Genomic DNA, 19213 nt, shown 5'->3' with positions numbered 1-19213 from the left:
TGATATATTGTATTGACAATCGTTTTCGGTATAAAGTTAGCAGGCGGTAGCATGAATAGATGATAATGGGTGTCGTGAGGATGAACGATGCACTTCTGCCTCGTACACTTATTCGTTCACTGGTACCACCGCGTATTATAGTCCATGACGTAAACATACAGCTTGTCCGAGTCAATGTGTATTTTTTATGAACCATCGCGGGGACTTTTGAGCTATAGCAGGGGTCACCAACGCGGTGCCTGCGGGCTACTGGTAACGCGCGAGGACCAAATGAGTATCCGCGGTCGCAGTAGCAAAGCGGATTTAGTATTAGCAGCAGTTGAACCATACTGTTCTTGCATGGGTCAGTCGATCGGAGCGTTGCTGGTCTTCGCCCACGCGGAGGCCTAACGGGAATCTAGTTAGCATTCCCGAGTCTCGACTCGAAGATTGACGCTTCGGCGCGCAGTGCGGCAACGCAACTGAGCCCGGAGACGCTGGTGTGAGACCCGGTGAATAAGAGTTTTCTGTTCTTGGTAGGGGTACCCAAGAAGTAGCTCTTGGTTTCAAAAAGGTTGGTGACACCTGAGCCATAGGATAATGGACATTGAGCAAGCCATATTAAATTTTATTCAATATATTGCTAAAATTTCATCATTTCAATACACCACATGACTGCGATACAATGAAAGATAGGAAGGAGTCGAAACGACTTGGAGTAGTCTTCGAAATCAGACGCCCACCTGGCCTAGGCGATATAAAAAAGGAGGCATATGCACAATGCACATGCACACTCAATGAAAAGTAAACGAAGATAATATAAAAGAACAGGTGACAAAAAAGTGGCATGTGTCGGAAGGCGAGATCGCTATGTCAGGTCGTGGTCTAGTAAACTTATCCTGATAAATAACGTGAAGGTTTTTATTTGTGGTCCAGTCTTTTACATCTGTGACACGGGTAGTCTTTATGCGCATGTTTGATGCGTGTGTCTAAAATAAATATACCGAGTGTCTACCAGATGACTATACCAGCGTTTGTAATGAGATTATTGACCTAATTCGCCACACCAAATTCGCCTGGACCCAGTAGTGCTGTAACATGTCTCTTCATTGCGTGCCCGTTTCTGATAGTGATGTAGGCTATATCTCATTGAATCATATCTATGCATATTGAAATAAACCCGGCTGACACTCGTCAGAGCTAATCGACAGTACTCGTCAGCCGAAAATATTCCGCTTTCTTTGAATATGAATACACTATCCAATTGTATATTGAAGGTCTGTACATCCGAATAGTTCTTCAAATTTCTCATTGAGTGTGCGAAACTGTGTGCTCATTTCGACACATTTTTTTTCATTTTAATACTATATTTGTTAGTCAAGGTGCGAGTGTTATTGATTGACATCACCAAGTCGCTTCGACTCCATTCTTATTTTCACTGCCTTACAATTGTAGTAATATTACTAATCGAAAAAACTATATCATAAAAGGATAATTCTCAAACGCGTTCGAGAACAGCATGTTTTCCATACAACTCAAATTCGCAATGTCTCTTGGGGGATGTGCATGGTAATGTAGGTATCTTAGTAATATCGACATTTTAAAAACGGCGTCGCACCCTAGCCTTTCCCTGTGTGATTTCGTGTGATGACACGCGGCGTTTCGATCGGTCGGTTGTGGGCTCGATCCCCGGCCAAAGAATTGCCTGTGAAACCGGTATCCGCCCGCGTATATTGAAAAAACGGCGATGTCTACTCGATAATTTTGTGTTCCTTTCGCATCTCCATCGTCCAAGCGCGCCGATGGTGCACTCGATCATAAATATTCATTCCATTCTTCATGCGGTAAATATAAAATCGCGACAACTTTGAATTGTGGAGATTGAATAATCGCGCTTGTACTCTGTTCGCGACATGTTGCGTGACGTTGACAGACTTGACCTTGTGGATTGTTTAAGGGGCGTAACTTATATTAGGAAGTTTACGATCGGGCTCAATCGAGTAAAAAGAAGTTCGCCTCACTGGAACTTTGTGGCAAAGGTGAGGTCATATTTACCATTTGGTAAATGAATGGTAAATGAGCATCGCCGCTCTAAAATGAATTTCAATGATATGGTGTATGTCCTATGTGCTAAACGTCGTAATTTCATGCGGACAGTCGTTTTCTAGTCAAGTCAATTTTTGGCTACCAGAAATTCTTGCGTTGCTCTTTTGTAACTTCGAACTTAGAATCCGGGCATGGTGTCGGGTTTTGTGTAATTGTAGGCAACGCTCGTCACTCCAATCACACGTCGGAAGATATATTATAAAATATAATCGTTGGATATTTTCGTTATAGCGTTAGTAAAGTAGAATGAGATTGACGAGGCAAGCATTTACTGTAGTTATTTAGTATGAGAGTATTATTATTACTACGCACTACGTTCTACAGTAGACACTGACGCCAATTATAGCCGCGCGAATGGAAAATTGCGCTTTTATTACAAGTCACTTTATCACACTTGAAACAATAACTTCACTTTTGACGTAATTCATCTTTTCCGGAACTTCACGCACAAGTTGAGGTGCATTTAGTTTTTGTGTAAACAGCAGCGGTATCTCGACTATACTGGTCCAAAGCCATATGACATACTCACGGATGTACATTCGTACAATATGAGGGGCCCGTGTGTTTGGTGATTAGAGCGATCCTGATCCATGCACTGTATTCCTCTTTGACATACTATCAATTACTCTGGGACAGGATCATAATAACATCACTGTTGGATGCAATGAGATAGTTACCGCCAAACTTTAAGAGTTTTGGAGTCCCCTCAATTACGTGTGTTTTGCGACACACAATCTGCAAACCGTGGTATACCATAATATATTGCTCCTTTTCGAGTGAATTTAAATTTGTTATTTGTTTCATTTTGTGTCCATTTTGAGGCTAAATATAGTTCCGATCATGCGTCAGGCGTTGGTCTCGTTTTACAAACACACTAGTCCATTTGAACGATTTCGAACTGTATTCTTCCGCGGGAAGAGATTGGAAGATGCGTGCAGTCTTACAGTATTGGGTGAATCCATTTCAAACATAGTGACAATCGCGTCTCTAGAAAACCTTTATACAAAGGACTTCGCTGAATTAAACTACGCATGTGCCGTGCTTATCCGAAAATAAGACTCTGAACATTATGACACTTGAGCCTTATTTTCGGAGCAACACTGCGTGTACTGTACACTGTGCTGTGCAGCTCGTCACGGCATCATTTGTTGGAGTAGTTTTATACTCCTTACGTAGTGGGTGTTTGACTTCAACCATCGACCCCTTTCTCTCCCTTCATTATATCGCAATCCTGCGGTGTCTCGAACCGGTAATAATATTGTTAGCGAACGAATAAAGTTTTGGAAAATGCCATAAAATTCTCGCACAGCACACTCCTTATTTAACTCGTACGAAATGTTGGGCTCGCTTTACTTCGTGACACAGGCTTTGAGCGCCCACTTACGGCGCGAGCGGATATAGAGCCGACTGGAAATATTTGATTTGAAGCTCGGTCAGACGCGTAGGCCTATCTGCCCGTATGTTATCTATAGTCATGCTAAATTTTGGAATCTGCAAACCATTGATACTGCATCACTGGAGCTTGCCGCTACGCTACTCGCTCCCGACAATATCTGTCTTGAGCGGATGAAATTAATAAAAACGCTGATCATGAATATGATTAATTGATTATACATACACGTATAGTACGATACGGTGTGACCTGTGATTGGTCTTTGATCAACTCAGAATTCAGGCTAGTGTTCTTTTCAAACTAGCTTTCAGATCCAGCTACTCTTGTTATGCAGCAACATTTTGGGTTTTCGCTAGTGGATTGCTTACAAACAATTCATAGGTGATCACTAGGGCAAGTTTTTGCAACATTTTTTACAGCTTCCGACAGCTTCCAAGATACTCAGAATCTATATACAATACAATTATGTTTTGATAAGCTGTTTGGAGGGATTATATAGTGAAACTTTTTGCAACTTTTCACTTTTTCATATACCAATTTTACTGCAACTTTTATCAAATATTGCGTCAAAATGTAAAGGAGTGATTGAAAGACATGCTTTAGGCTATTTCTAGTATGGTTTTATTCTCCTTGATTTGCATAACAAATAGCTATATGATAGGTCAGCTGCATCCTGTATCTCACTGTGTTATCTGTCACACAATGACAGCAAGAGTTCAACTACCCCTGCCAAGCACGACCGTGTCCGAACAATACGTAAATAGATCGATTTAGTAATTCTGTCGCCGGGGGGGGGGGAGGGTCGTAGGCCCCGTCTGTCGTTTAAGTTTGAGATGGTTTCTCATTTCACGAACGTCCAGGCGAGACCGCCGAAAATTAAATTTCACTGGGTCACCTTATTCAGGCCATTAATTTTGTTAAAAGTCGCCAAGAATGAGTTTTTCTGCAACTCCTTGGGTCAAGTTTGCATACCTAGGGGTTTGGGGTGAGTTATTGGATTTGTTTTAGGGGACGGTTTATCGCTATGCTGTTTGGCTTATTTGGGGAAAATTGTTCCCCCATTGCGTAATTTTCCTGCTGTGTACCGAGAAAAATGTAATTTTTGGCGGTCTCTCCAGACCGTCCGTGAAATGGCAAAGTAACAAATTTGACAGCCTTGCAGGGACTAGGTTATACAACTTAATCTTTCGAGTATCGCATACCTTAATAATTCAACAAAAATTATAAATGCAAGTTATTACTGCAACTTTTTTTAAAATTAAGCGCAACTTTCTCGCGATTTTAGTGCAACAAAAACTTGCCCTAGTGATCACCTGTGTACTGTGTAGCCCCAACCATCATGTGTCCCAAATTCGGAATTGCGAGGTATTATAATGCGACTCGGTTATAGCAGTGAACTAGTTATGCAGTGTGTCCATGACTCCACTTCGTTACTGATATCCTTCATTTCGTCCTGACCAGATAACCGATGTCCAAGATCAACCTCGCCAATTAGGCAAACCTGGTCACAATATCCGACATTGACAATTGTTTGCACTTGACTCTCTTTAAAAGCTGATGCCAGACATAAGCTAATTCTCTTTGCATAATTGGTGACTGGTGGCTAACGACTTCCCGGTATCGCGACCGTGATGCAAAGGGAATCCGGCGTAAGCACCACAATGCCAAAGCCGGAATTTGACTATGCCGCGAATATTGCAACAATTATAATGCCCTGTTATGTAACAAGCTGCCGCAACGATGCCATTCCCAGCAATCGTGCTTCGTTACTCAAAATTTAAATGCCAGCACCGGAACAAGACAATCACACGCCTTTTGCAGTACAAATGGTTTAACAAGCTTAGAAAAGAAATTGTCATTGTCAGAAATCGTAATTCATTATTCCTACTTTACAAGCGCCTAAACAGAATTATACTGCAACACAGTATCAATAACAATGTCCTGTTACGTAAGAAGCTGCTAAAACGGCATTAGCAGTAGTCTTGTTACTTAATAAGCTTGAGAAAGTTATGGTACCGTAATTCAACCGCTAAGTGAGTACTGCATGTCGACTATCTGAGAGCAAATGCGTTCAAAATATATGTTTCAACACAGCTATTGTCGCATGATCTTTGGGTCTGCCGATTTGGAGAAACTTTAAATTGTGGTGGATGATAATTTTCAGCTAACCGATCGGGTGTACTGCGCAATGAATGTTAAAAAAACCACAAGCTAGTCAAATGAACGGGGTCTGCTGAAGTCAAATCATTGACACTGTCAAATGCTCGTAATTCCGAACGATGCTATGACACAGAAAAACCGTCAAGTCGCAGGCCAATAAACCGTAGTAATTTTGCGTCGCGTACCATGTCAAGCGGGTCCTCGTTAGTGGCGTTTTGTCATCAACGTGTCTCATGTCGCAATGCTTTGCATCGAAGTTGATTTCACCTCATGATGCTGAGGAATATTGAGTCAACTCACAAGACCTAATACTATTACTTTTACCGGTAGAAAATAACGGGTGCCGTTCGCGTGTAAGGTTCAACAGTTAGCTTGGCTCCGCGGTAAAATTTTACTACGAGGAGTGCTTAGATGTGAGAATATATGTATTGTTAGCAGATTTGGTCAGAGTGCTCAAGTAGATGTATCAGCTATCGTGAACGTGATGCATGGGCTATTTCACGCGGTTTTCATGACAATAATTTCACTCGTAAAAGTCTGCAAACTTGTGACAAAATTGCTTTCTACTTTTACTTTGAAAATTCCCAGGTGTAAAAAGATAAAACTACTTGTTTGCGTTAAATCATGTTCAAGCAGAGCTAGATGAGCTCTCAAAACATCACCATTCTCGTACCTAGTGCAACAATGACAAGCTTACTTGAGTGCTCCGAGAAAGTAAAGGTGCTACGTTACTGACCATTGACCAAGTCTGATTGTTATCGATTGTTATCAAGTATATGTGCTATTCAATTAATAATTCCAAACTGTTATTAAGGGTGGGTTGTATTAATGATGCTAAATTATGCTACAATACGTCATCACGCCAGCAGTTAGTGTAAGCAGATTTAGTAGCGCGAAAATGAATGTGTGACTCGGCGGTATCACAAGAAACACCGGTTATGGGCCTGTACTCTTAAACTGCCAAAAGTAACGAATTTAGATCAAGCTACCGTTTCTTAATGTAGAATAGATTTCTGTTTGCGATACGCCTTATCGGCAGGGACGCCAAACAGTCTATGTGACATCAGAATGCATTCGCTATCGTGGCATGTGTCCCCACTCGCTCGTTAGATCCGTGCGAAATCAGCATGTGGCCTTTGGCAGCTGCAGTGTCTTTTTGCCGAGAACCCAGTCGTTCGTTTATTGGCTCTTTCTGGTCTTTAGAATTACGTCATCGTATGTTATCGCAACGAGTCAGCAGAAATGTGTCGCGGGTCTGGTGTCGAGGGTAGAGATGCTTGTAATTGCGGTCAGGTCTGGCGGACGTGGAAGCTAGTTCAGCCGGCTGTAAAATGTATTCCATTAGTCAAGACGTTCCTGTTCGTGTTCACTGTTCAGTTTTCAGTTGCTCATCTTACGATCAGGGATCTGAAGTCAGTTGGTTGCAAATTATATACCGGCGGAGTGTTAATTTACGGCATAAAATTGGCGGATTACGTATAGAAATTATGGTTTGTCTAACGAAACATGGACCCATATCTCGTTTATGTGACACCTTCTCATGAAATGCTGTCAGGTGGCTTTTTTCGGTGTTACACAGCGCTGGGTGAAGTAGTTGCTAGTCGAAATTAACATCCATTACCTGAGGTTTCATCACGATGAGCTCTAAAATGAGGGAAGTCGAGACTTGAAAGCATGGGGACTGGTGTCTGGAATGTATATTCTTTGCATCAATTGTAAACGTGATTGGAAATATATTCACGACGTTAATATTCACTGACAAAACTGAAGATAGATATTAGATTAATTGTGCATTGAATATGAAAAATATGGTTTTCCTTTATTACCGTATTGGTGATATAGATACCAAATTTGATTGATGGGCCGCCGTAACGCAATTCACCATTCACACGTTTCCATGGTGACCGTTATTTATTACCACTTTAGTTGTCAGATTTTCGAGGATTACGCACCGAATCGTGACTGCCATTCTACACCGTGCAGCTGTACAGTCAAATATGAGAACGCATAACCTCATATTCATAGGACTATACAATCTGGACGCGGTGTGTTGGTGTAGTTTATCAGACACCTGCATCCTGCTTAGCCCGATGTTCGGTGCATTCGCTTGGCACGTAGCGCCGTGGTATGAAGCTCATCGCGTTGTTGTCTTCGTTTAATGCAAGGGTTTTGAGACTTTATGGAAGGGTCAGATCAACTGATGCGTTAATGAAAAGATGTATGATTTGGTTTCTCCGGATATCTTACTACCAGCATGTTTCCTAAAATCATCATCCGGTCTCGCAGTAGCCGCCGCAGTACGGTATAGTTCGCTAGCTACTGTTCCATGGAATTGGGTTGTTTTTCGAATTTGATCGTACCCGCAGCAATCAGGTAGCTCAAGCAGGCAAGTAGAAAGGTAAATCCATGCGTATGGTGTGGATTGTAGCAGAGAACCGGTATATCTCGATATCTCCTCTGAAAACCGTCGGCTGATTTACTGTGCTTGCCGTTCTGTGACTGGCATAGTTGATTCAGTGTACTGTATATCGTAGTACATGTTTGATATTTCCCAGCTGATTTCAGCAATCTTAATCAAGCCCCCTCGTGGGAATACAACTAGTGCAGCATACGAAAACAGATTCTTTAATGGTTTAATTTCAGAACGAATTCCTTGCCCTTATCGCAACTGCGTGTCGTTCGATATCCTCCTATATGTTCATCACATCGTATTGTGTCTTATCGCATTGTACATATTGTGTGTGACTTGTTCAGATGAAAAATATAACCCAAGGATTATTGCCCCCATTTCCGTACCATTCGCAATGTCACAATGAATTGATTCGCACTGACGTAGCCACTTCGGTTTTCCGGAAGATACGTGATGAGAACATGTAAACACGGAATATCTGCAAATATATAACTTGTGACAGCAACCCAACTGATTGACTGAAATTTAGGTCTACATACGACTGGTAGCATTTTTCTGCAATAATGATACGCGATAGTCTGACAGAGTAACACCATTCACATGTTCGTCGGAATGAAGTTTCGAACTGCCTGCATAGTAGAATGTCTTTAAATAGCCATATTTCCTGCGCGCCTTTCACGGCGAACTTTCGTTGTAGTTCCGGTATACGCGGCACACGTAACTCGAAAAGTTGTGGATTCTAACGCAACTTATATGCATTTTATCAATCCTAATGGAGCGACTTATTGTAGGTACTGTGGTGAAGCGTCGTAAGCGGACACAAAATGTTGTTTTGGCGGTGTTGCGGTCCGCAATAATATCCGTCCTTTGAACGGGTATTCCAAGTGTGGGTTCTCCTTCACTACAGGAATAGGATGTTGTGATTGTCACTTTCCGCTTTGAACACGCGCTGCTAATTCTACTTGGACGGAAAGTGGGTTTAGCGATTGTTTCATTAGTCGTGCACATGGAGACTTTAGTTTCGCGGTGCGGTTCAATAGCGGACGACCCGATATATTGTGCAGATTGGTGAAAAGCATAGCGATTTGCAAGGTATGCGCGGCGGACTCGGTGTGGTGAGGCGTGTTTAAATTGTGGCGATCGAACATGATTGATTTTTTGATTTGTGGTGCCAGCGAGCCATCAGGATTATAAATATATTAATTACGATTATCGGGTTATACGGAAACGGTGTGTGTGCCGATGACAAGTGATTTTTCGATCTGCGAAACTCGATCGTAAATACAATATGCCATCTAATATCTTTTTTGTCAAGTTGTAATCAGACCGCTAACAATGTAGCCCTTAAAAATCACCCCTATCGATGAATTTATCGATTTGCTTTTCTTGAAGATACATAGTATTCCCGTGTTTCCACAGGTTAGTTGTATTCTTTAAGTAGCCTGGTCGATTGAGTATTATGTTTTACTTGGGTTGGTCAATAACGCGGTACTTCTTAGAGTGATCAAGTCTTTTTTGAGTACTTGAACTACCTGCTCAAGTGGCCAATGTGGCCATACTCTCAGACTACTCCCTCTTCTTCTTTTCGTTTTGTTATCAAAACTAGGTTTAGAAAACATAGTTTGACTTCTCTGCCTCTTCTTGTACTTGAGTATAAATATTACGATAATAATTTTACTCATACTCGTATTACCATCGAGGCTATCGGACTGAAAAGTTCGCCGCATTTCGATTGCTGGCATTTTGGGGGGACATATTTTTACCAGCGACTCCGACTTCACGTCAGTTCTTAATATTCTCCTAACAATATACTATTGGACTATAATATTGAATTTGAATATTATGTTCATAGAATCGTCTTTTACCTGACGATTTACAGTGGTAATGAGGCTCAATAAAATCTACATCCCACATTTGTAAAATTGTGAGATGGATGAAATCGGTAGGCTACTGAAACAGCAAACATACATATTCAGCACATGGTGTGTATAATACGCTAATTCTCTGTAATAGTTAAATATGTTTATCAACGTATCGCCAAACTGATATTAATATTGTAATCCAGTGGTTGCCAAACGGGACTCCAGCTACAAACTGGGCGATCGGGGTGCGTGAAGAGTAAAAGGGGGTGTTATGCGCTATAGAAATACCTTCGGAAAATCCGTCAATGAATATGAATGCTGTATTTGTGGACTAAGAACAGATATATGATCCGCTGTCACGCTATTCGCGGTGTAAAAGGCGCGTTCAATCCGAAATCATTACCAACGTCCTCCTAAGATGTTAATTGTTGTTCAACAATGCGTATTCTAACAAACCAATCAATCAAAATTATCAGCCACCAAGTTCCCTTGAATGTAGTTTCTGAACTCCAGTATAACGGAGATTAAGTTTTCAACGCTTAATGCCCCACAACGAAAAGTGTGATTGCTTCGATAGGGAAATTGCTTTTTACATGATTTTATTCCTTGATTATGTCTGTCTGACATGTGACTGACAGGACGTTTCCGGGCTCGAATTGGATGAACCTAAAGCGGCCATAATCGCCAACGTTGTATATATGCACAAAAAACAAAACGACTCTTGTCGGAGGCAGAGGCGTCTGGTACCTGGCTCATTACCCAGACAGGGGCGTTGTGCGGAAAATTTGGGCATCACTAGCAGGTTTTGTTGATTTACTATGCAGTCATTATCATCGATTGATTGGCATTGATTAGTCTGCAAGACTGTTCAATACAATACAAGGCATTCTATGATCCGCCGATGTTGAAGTTCAGCGGCCAGGGCCCATTGTCAGTGTCACGCTTGATTAGTGTGGCGATTGCGTCAGGAATTAAGCTCACTGTCCTGGCCACGCATTTCAATGTTCGACGTGGACTCGGTTGGATTCATCATTTATACTGAATTCTGATATGAGAAGGTCAAATATGTTCATCAGGGATATGTGGAAAGGATTTGGACAGCGTTACCAGCGTAATTATAAGAACAGATGAAATATAGAAGATTAGGCAGATGAATGTTTCGTGTTGGCTTACAAACATTATCTAATGTCGATGTCGGTATGCGAGCGTGTCTCTAAAGAAGATAGGAAGGAAATATATGTGAATGTCGACAATGTCGGGGTTCCCGGGTACGTTTCATCCAACACGTTGTTGCTGAGATACTAACGTCCCGGAATAGGTTTACAGCCGGGCGATCCATTGCCAAGCATCGCGAATGCTGAAACAACCGCTGCTGTCTGATATTAGCCTGTGATAAATATGGCATAGTTGGTTGTTCAGAATCGGTGCCTAAGTGTTGGAGGTTTATCTATGCTCCACCTCGCCATCTCATCCGTGTAAGCGGTGTCCTGTAAAAGCCTATGAAGTGGGCCGTGCTACATGTCGGCAGCTACGGAATGAATAAGAAAATTGGCCTGGTGTAAATGACCAATGACCACAGCGGTCGACAAACACCACAAACAACAACAACGTAGCTGGTTATTGGTTAATAAGTGCCCACATATACGCACTTCGAGATGTTTCGTTCTGCACAACTTACATATATGTTTGTGGCATGATATCTTACACTCGGTTTTTACAATGTTATGCGAAAACGCTTAGTCGCATAACGATTGTTTCATCTAGCCCCACAAGGCCTTGATGCCTTCCTGATAACGAAATCACAAAGCCATCATATCGATTGTATTGTATTGGAAATTGCCATTACATGGATTTGATTTGATTCTTAAGGCGCACCATTCGTTGATAACTTGCACTAGGACAAAAAGCTACTTGCACACTTGCACAGTGCGATTTTGATGTTGATAGTCAAAACCCTGAAGCGCGAATCATGCAGTACAAGCCTGTGACCATTTTCAACGACTCGAACGTGTTTGGAACACAAGTGCATAATATTGTACGTACGTAGATGTGCAATATACACTCAGTCGAAGTATATATAATGAAGGAAGAGCGCTTCTGTAATGTTGTACAGTAGTACACCGTACCGCGCTTAATTTTGGCCGACCGCCTGAATTGTGGTATCGCCCTGCTTGATATTCGATAGCATTACTATTATGTAATGTATATGTCATCGCGTAATCGATGTGGAGGATATGTAATTCGATACCATAATACTTTGAAAATGCATATTTCGACAAACCGTGCAGTACAGCCCGTAAAATACCTATGTCCGATCAGGCGTTGTGTCATTTACATACCCAGTGTCTTGTTTACGAAACACCACTGCGGCATGTCTTAACAAGTCCAACTTCTGTTAAGCACCGACCCATTGTTCGAAAATTTGACATTGTGACGTCACAGACTACGCTTGCCACAGAAGGAGCGACAGTTTTCCTTTGCCAATGTATGTTATTTTCCAAACAAAGTTTACGCGCTTCTTGTTCAATGAGTTCTGCCTTGGCGGTTAGGGTGGGAGCTTTGGGAAACTGTTGTTACTTTTATAAGTTGGGTGGCCTAGTGCGGGTGGTACTGTGCACTGTGTGGGGATATTAAGCCGGCAGAGTTTGATAATTATGACCTTGTAATTGCAATTTGCGCTAGTCTTCATTCGACAAGCACGATTAGGCTGGCTATTGGTCACTTAGTAAGATGGCGCGGTAAAAGTTGATTGATTGCGTGTTGATTGCGAGCGTACGGGTCATTTACAAAATCAAGTTTCGAATTCATTACAGTATCGCGTGTGTTACAAGACAAAACTTGTGTGATTAAATAATGTTGCCAAAACGGTGGCTACACAGGAAGATTGAAGACATGCGCTGAGCCGACGCTGGTTCCGAATGCCGTTAGTTAGTAATCGCTGACCGATGCCTTGGGTCATGCCATAGCCGTGGAGCGGTAGCACGCCTTTCGATTGACATTTCTTGCCAGTTTCCTGGGTCACGCAAGGGATTTCGCCTGTCATAAAACTATCTCTATATCTGGCTTTAAACTGGTATGCTCAGCGTATCTGAAGACACTGTCAAGACAGTTCAACATGTACTAGGTAATATATGCAATATGCATACCTTGCGAGTTGAAGTGCTTTTTCCCCACTTCCCGGGTTAGTCATATTTGCAATTGCTATTCCGAAAATGATCTGTTCTAATTATAGTTATGTACAAATTGATGAGATGGCGAATCAATTCTACCGCCTCGTTACTCATGTATTGCTAATATGCAGGCATTGATGGTGTCACAATGGTCCTGGGCGAGCGGATGGTAGCACTTTGTTCAGTGTCCGTTGAGTGTTTTAGGGAAGTACGGGGTCCGTTGGACATGATTAGACTCATTTTTGCGTTTTGTATATAGCAGCATAGTGTTGGACAGTGATATATACTTGTATAGTTGAATTTCACCGATGCTCTACTAAAGTTTGACCACGTAGCTGTCTCTCTATCTTGGCCTTTCACCTGCATGTTGTTGATATACAGCTAGATATTTACCTAGAGATAGCGTGAAGCGATTGTCGGTACGAACATGCTAGGGCAAAGGAAGTTTCGACGAAATAACACGGAAACGGATTTACTGCCGCGCAGTAGACGACCTTCATGGCCGACGCGGAAAATATCGTTTTACAAACTCTACTCTAGTAAATTGTAAGTGGTCAATGGGTAATGTGTCATTTCGTTTCCTATCAGTGATCATTGATGATGCCGCTTTAGGGTTATCACCTACAATATTATACGCTATCTAACCTTAATCTTGTCGCAAACCAAACCTTTAACAACCTATAGTTTTCGTAAATGGGCAGGAACATACCCGTACGCAGTACACAACCCAATGCACCATTCTTAGAGCGAATTAATGCTGGAATATCTGTCAAGTAGAAGTAGTCTGAAGATCATAAACACACGAGCACTCCGAAAAAGTAGAACCGAGTCTACGACCTATCATGCTGACGACGTGACTCAACGTGATTGTGACTCAACGTGATTGTGCGGTCATTATTGCGTACCGGAAATATCGGTCAATAGCCGGACAGCGTTGATGAGGTATTCGTCAACAGGCAGACCAGTGCTGTTGCGTCGTGATGATTAATGATGACGATGACAGAATAATCGTACCACCTGCCGTTTCCAGTCGTATTTTTCGGATTTTAACTTCAAATCCGGTTTTGAGGAAACTCTTAAATCCGAACCCGATTCATATCCGGCCACAATATCGAAATTTTGTTTGAATTTCCAAATCCGTTTCTCAAACCAGTGGTTGACAATGCGATAACAGCCGGCTGCCCTGGTATCGCCCTATGTCTTCAAAGTCCGGAACGTCTTGCAATAATTTCGATTCCGGACGATGACTGTTGTTCTTTGCGTTTCAGGGATTCACGAAGAAACTGCGACGGCTGTGGATTCCCCGTTAACATGGGAGGCGAACACGTATCTTTCAAGGGATCCCACTACCACAGGGAGTGCTTCAAATGCAAAAAGTAAGTGAGATCTTGTCCTGAATGCATTGCTGGTTTGGTGCCGCTGGTCGATTTAAATTTGACAACGTGTGAATTTTGGAAGAATAGCAGGGATGTTTACCTGTCGGCGTATCGCAACGCGGTAGTAGTGAAGTTGAATGGCTGTTAGTGTATTAATCAACAACAGGAAGGCCACGCAGGAGTGGACTTGGACAATAGACGGTTCTAGGCGAAAATGCTGGTAATCTAATTTGGGAAATGTTTCTGCCTAATTTTAATTGTAATGTAATTTCTGATTTCCCGAAAATACTGCAGGGGAAATATATAATGCGATACGCGCCAAGCTTGGTGTACTGTACAGACATTTACTTTCTCTTGTTTACGAGAATAACCTCTGATTTAACATGACATGAACTGAACTTGTTTTTTTCTCATTCGGAATTAACACAATTTCCAACATTTTGCGACTGTAATTCCAATCTAATTTAGAGAAAATTGAGTAGCTATAATTCCAATTCTAATCTAATTTGTAGAAACGAAAATTTTCTGGTTGTCCAAGTCTGGTAGTTAGGGTTACATTTAAAACAAATGGTTGTTTAAAACACTTTGTTTAAATATGTTTTAAACAGTGTTTTAAACAAGGGCCTTTTAACAAAAATTATGTATTTTTCAAGTTGTGTAATTATGCCATAATTGTGTCAATACTTTCCAAAAAACATATATGAGCGTACGGACAATACCACTCGATATAGCCGACGTAGTCGACACGGGATGGTTGGAGCCCTCAAAATAGTCGGTTCGACAGCTATAGTACGTAGATATTTCGTCAAAGGAGAGAGCTGTATACTATTTACCCTACATTTCCAAGTGTCAATGTCAATCCACTCTGACGACACACTTGAATATTCGTGACGTCATGCCTTAAAAAAAATTAAAATCATGTTTTAAACAAAGGCCTTGTTTTAAACATGTTTGTTTTAAATTGATTTTTTTTTTTAAATGCAACCCTGCTGGTAGTACTGTATTGCGCACACCAACTTAGACATTCCAACCGGACGTGGTCGCTAGTGAGCGTTCTCAAATCTCGAAGACAGATTGTTTGTTTGATGTAAATACTATTGCATTCTGTTCGGTGCGAAACGTGATAGGAACAAGGAAAAATCACATTAGACGCGACTCTTACTTCTTTCTGTGTAACGCGCCGGATGAATTGAATAGGTCGGTATCAATTTCTACCCGAATCGCACCCAAGCGTTCAATTCCCGAGAAAACCCGCTATCTGTTCCGTGCATTTCCCACTGCGTTTAGATGTTGGGTGTCGTCTTTGGTTGTATCTCTTTACTGGCTTAACAGGGATTTCTGAAATTTCAAAATCGCGGTAATGGCGTAGAATGCTTGTCAATTTTGAGGATTGTGTTGCGTCGCTGAATATAAGCAGGTCAATTTTAAAATCAAATCCGTGGAGTTGATCAAACATCTACCACGACTCCTTAATTAATGTAGACTTAGTGTCTCTATTCGCGCTACGTAATTATCGGATTAGAACGCATTTGTGTATACGGCGTCATTCGACGCAATATGGCAACAATACCGATCAAATTGATAAGATAGCATCGCGGTAGTTCGCGGATTTCGACCGCTACGTTTTCTTGGCACTGATCACTCCGGGGCGATCGTAACTTGTCGTAACTTGTCACTTTCGCGAGGCGCTGACATTGTTTGACGAGGAAGCAGGACTACGTCAGATACAATTGACAAGTTGAAAATGGACTGGAGCAATCGCGTACTGCGGTCTAGGAAATAGCGCGCTAACTTCTGGAGTACGATTAAGCGCGCTGTTTGGCAATGGTCGTTACATACCATACCTGTTGTTATGGTTCGCTTTCAATTGCTTTTAGAGGTAATCTCGATTGGGCAAAGTACATGTCTGAAGGCATAAATGGAGATTTTGCGGCGGCGACTCGAATTTTGTTGAAATTCGTGGTTTTACGACTCCGTGTCAACCACGGAGGTCTTGTTTCGCTGAGTTGGCTACCGAAGAGATTATTGCTATTATTGAGCAACTTTGTAATACTCTAGCAAGGCTGTTATCTATCATCCCATCGCGAGAGGCCCGCGTTTTTAGTTCGCTCGGTCGCATTAGCGCTGCTGTTTAGATAACGTAATGCGTTTGCGTAAATTATTTGGGTTGCTGCTAATGAGATAAAGACGAGATGTCAACATAGTTGACCAATTTGAACGGAGCAGTGCCGAACATGCGGAGTTGTTAACATAGGATAGAGTTACTGACTCTAACCTTGGAAAATGCAATACTGTTTTGTAGCTGAGTGGTAGCGTGTAATAACAGAATTGGGATCTATCTAGGAAGGCGATAAATACCGCGCCCATCATTATTACCAGCTTGAACCTGTACTGTCCAATGGTTGTCATGGTGAATACATGATAGCACCACTACTATATACAGGGTCATTAATTTTAAGATTTGTCCTAATTTTAAAGGGCGAAGTACATTGTCATAGTTTACAAGATTGGTCCTTACTTCTGACTCGTGCCATTAGTATGTCATATTTTAGTGCTCATCAAAGGTATCAGTAGTTATGCTTAAAATGAGTTAAGTTTTGATCCATGTCGATGACAACCTCGAATATAGGAGGACTGCTAGCACCTAGTACGGTTTTCGAGCAGTGTTAAGTATACCAGGAATCAGGATAGGGAAGGAAACCGCTGCTGTCTGCTGATATACCTGTGCAGTACACGTGGCCATACAGTCGGTGGCCAATATATGGAAACCCTAAGATGCGAGTCGTCCTTCATATTACGAGCACTTTACGAGCTACGGTATGATGATGTAGTACGAGGATATAGGGTTTATCGTAGTTTCGATACAAGTCGTTATCCGATTGGTCTCTAAACATCGTCTCGTCTGAAAACGCCGCGGTATACACTATACATCTGTCTGATACGAGCGTTTTGCATACGCCATCTCGTTTATGTTTACGCCGTCTCTGAAATCCATTATTATTATTTCACCCGAGCAAATATAGTTTCATGTAAGCCGCCCTCGTCTTGTCATACCTTTGTCTCGGCTCAACCTAGAGCGGCATTCGTAATGTAAATAGGTGGCATGTGGCACCACTCTGTCCGCATGCGTGATGCGATGCATATTCAATATTTGATCTTTCGGCGGAGAAAAATTTGGTTTGCACACTCCTCGACGCCGGTATACGATGCCGCTTTTGCGCATGTGATATTCCCTATTTTGACGTTAAATTTTGTCCCATGCGCCGTTTCATACCGATACGCCAAGTGGGTAATACCTTGCCAATTGGCGACGCGTCAAGTCGAAGTTAGGTCGCCACGTGAATTTGAAAATGGTATACCGGTACTGTATCGGTAGTTCTATCCTCTTTTATGTAATTTTACAAACGAAACTATATTCGTACGGACTTATCATGTATCTGGCAAAGAAATCCAGTTTTATTGGCGATGCAAAGTGACGGTTAGAAATCCTCCTAGAACCCCAGTAATATCGCCAACGACCTAAAATTCCATAGTATTAGATAGTACCGAAGGGGATCGTTTAAATTTGAGAGTAATCTCATTGTTTGAATTTGATTTTGTCAATGAAACTGCAGTATTGTGAGTCAGTAAAAAAGAAATTGCTAGTTTCGACGATGTTTCATCTTTGAAATCGGTGGAATTATATCTGCTGCGACTTTGAACTTCTGTTCAAAAATAGGGCGGGTTGAAAATATTTGATCCACATTTCAAGGTGCTGCCTCGGCGACCTCGAATTGACATCGCACGCTGTGAATTGTTTATAAACGTCGAAACGCCGACTTTGAGAAAGCGGTTTGTTTGGGATTGGGTGCCTGGAATTTGTACCTGACGTAATGTAATTCGTGTGAGGTAATGGTCATCTCGACTTTGGAAAGAAGTGATCTGCAAACGTATTCCATACGATAGTATATTACTAGTGTTAGTGCATACGTAACCGATTGGTTATTAAATGATGTTCTATAGTGATGTCATCACACATCAATACCACGACGGGGTCACGTAGTCATAATTAGTATGTTTCCAATTTGAGACCTGCTCCATATTGCATAGCTTGAAATGGCACGGTCGCATCTTGCCTACTGAGATTTTTATCAGCTTCCATCCTCATAAGCTAGGTTTACGGCTTTCGTGCATTTTCCAAATAACTTTGATCATTATGCGGCAGATATAAGTTACGCCACTGCGTTGGTGTATGTGTAAAAATGAAGCTTCGCGTTCGAAGCCGATTGTGGTAATTCGTTTGTTTGCGTCATAAACAAACAACACTGTATTTTAGATCACAATAACTGAAATGAACTTATTGGGATGTCACCACTTTAAATTACCGAACGTCTTCCCCGACTGTTCTCACTCACGCATTGTTGATAAAATTGAGAAGTATGTCGGAGGATGAAAGCCTGTAAACGGGGACTTCTCGAAACTAGACTAGCCAGCCTGATATCCCGTTTTATTCGTTGGCGGTGAAAACAAATTGCATTCATTATGAATTTCGTATCACGCCTGCACCTAATTAATTTACAGGAAGGTGACAATCATCGTAATAGGGCACGAATTTCATTCCGTCATTGACATCGAAGGTGTCCGGCGGTAATGAAACTGCCGCATGATTTCCCATCAAACACCGCTGCAATAAGGTCTTGTATTCACGATCTCAGCGATTAAAGTATTGGTCATTTGCCTGTCAAATGACCGAGATGTTGTTCTATTACCTGCTGCGC

General features: G+C 41.8%; 1 protein-coding gene across 2 annotated transcripts in view; it reads left to right on the top strand.

Moving 5' to 3' along the window:
- The window catches only part of LOC145455642 (uncharacterized), a 96932-nt gene that overhangs the window by 23440 nt on the left and 54279 nt on the right, over positions 1-19213 (top strand). For both annotated transcript variants that reach the window (XM_080333624.1, XM_080333625.1), the window contains one exon: positions 14349-14456. In XM_080333624.1, coding sequence (XP_080189750.1) covers positions 14349-14456 — 108 coding nt within the window. The remainder of the gene's footprint in view (positions 1-14348; positions 14457-19213) is intronic.

The sequence above is a fragment of the Botryllus schlosseri genome, chromosome 14 (genome assembly GCF_051294905.1).
Source record: "Botryllus schlosseri isolate E-star chromosome 14, Bs_hap1, whole genome shotgun sequence".
In the NCBI taxonomy this organism is placed as follows: domain Eukaryota; kingdom Metazoa; phylum Chordata; class Ascidiacea; order Stolidobranchia; family Styelidae; genus Botryllus; species Botryllus schlosseri.
Note: the sequence above shows the minus strand (reverse complement) of the source record. Positions and strands in the feature narration are given on the sequence as shown.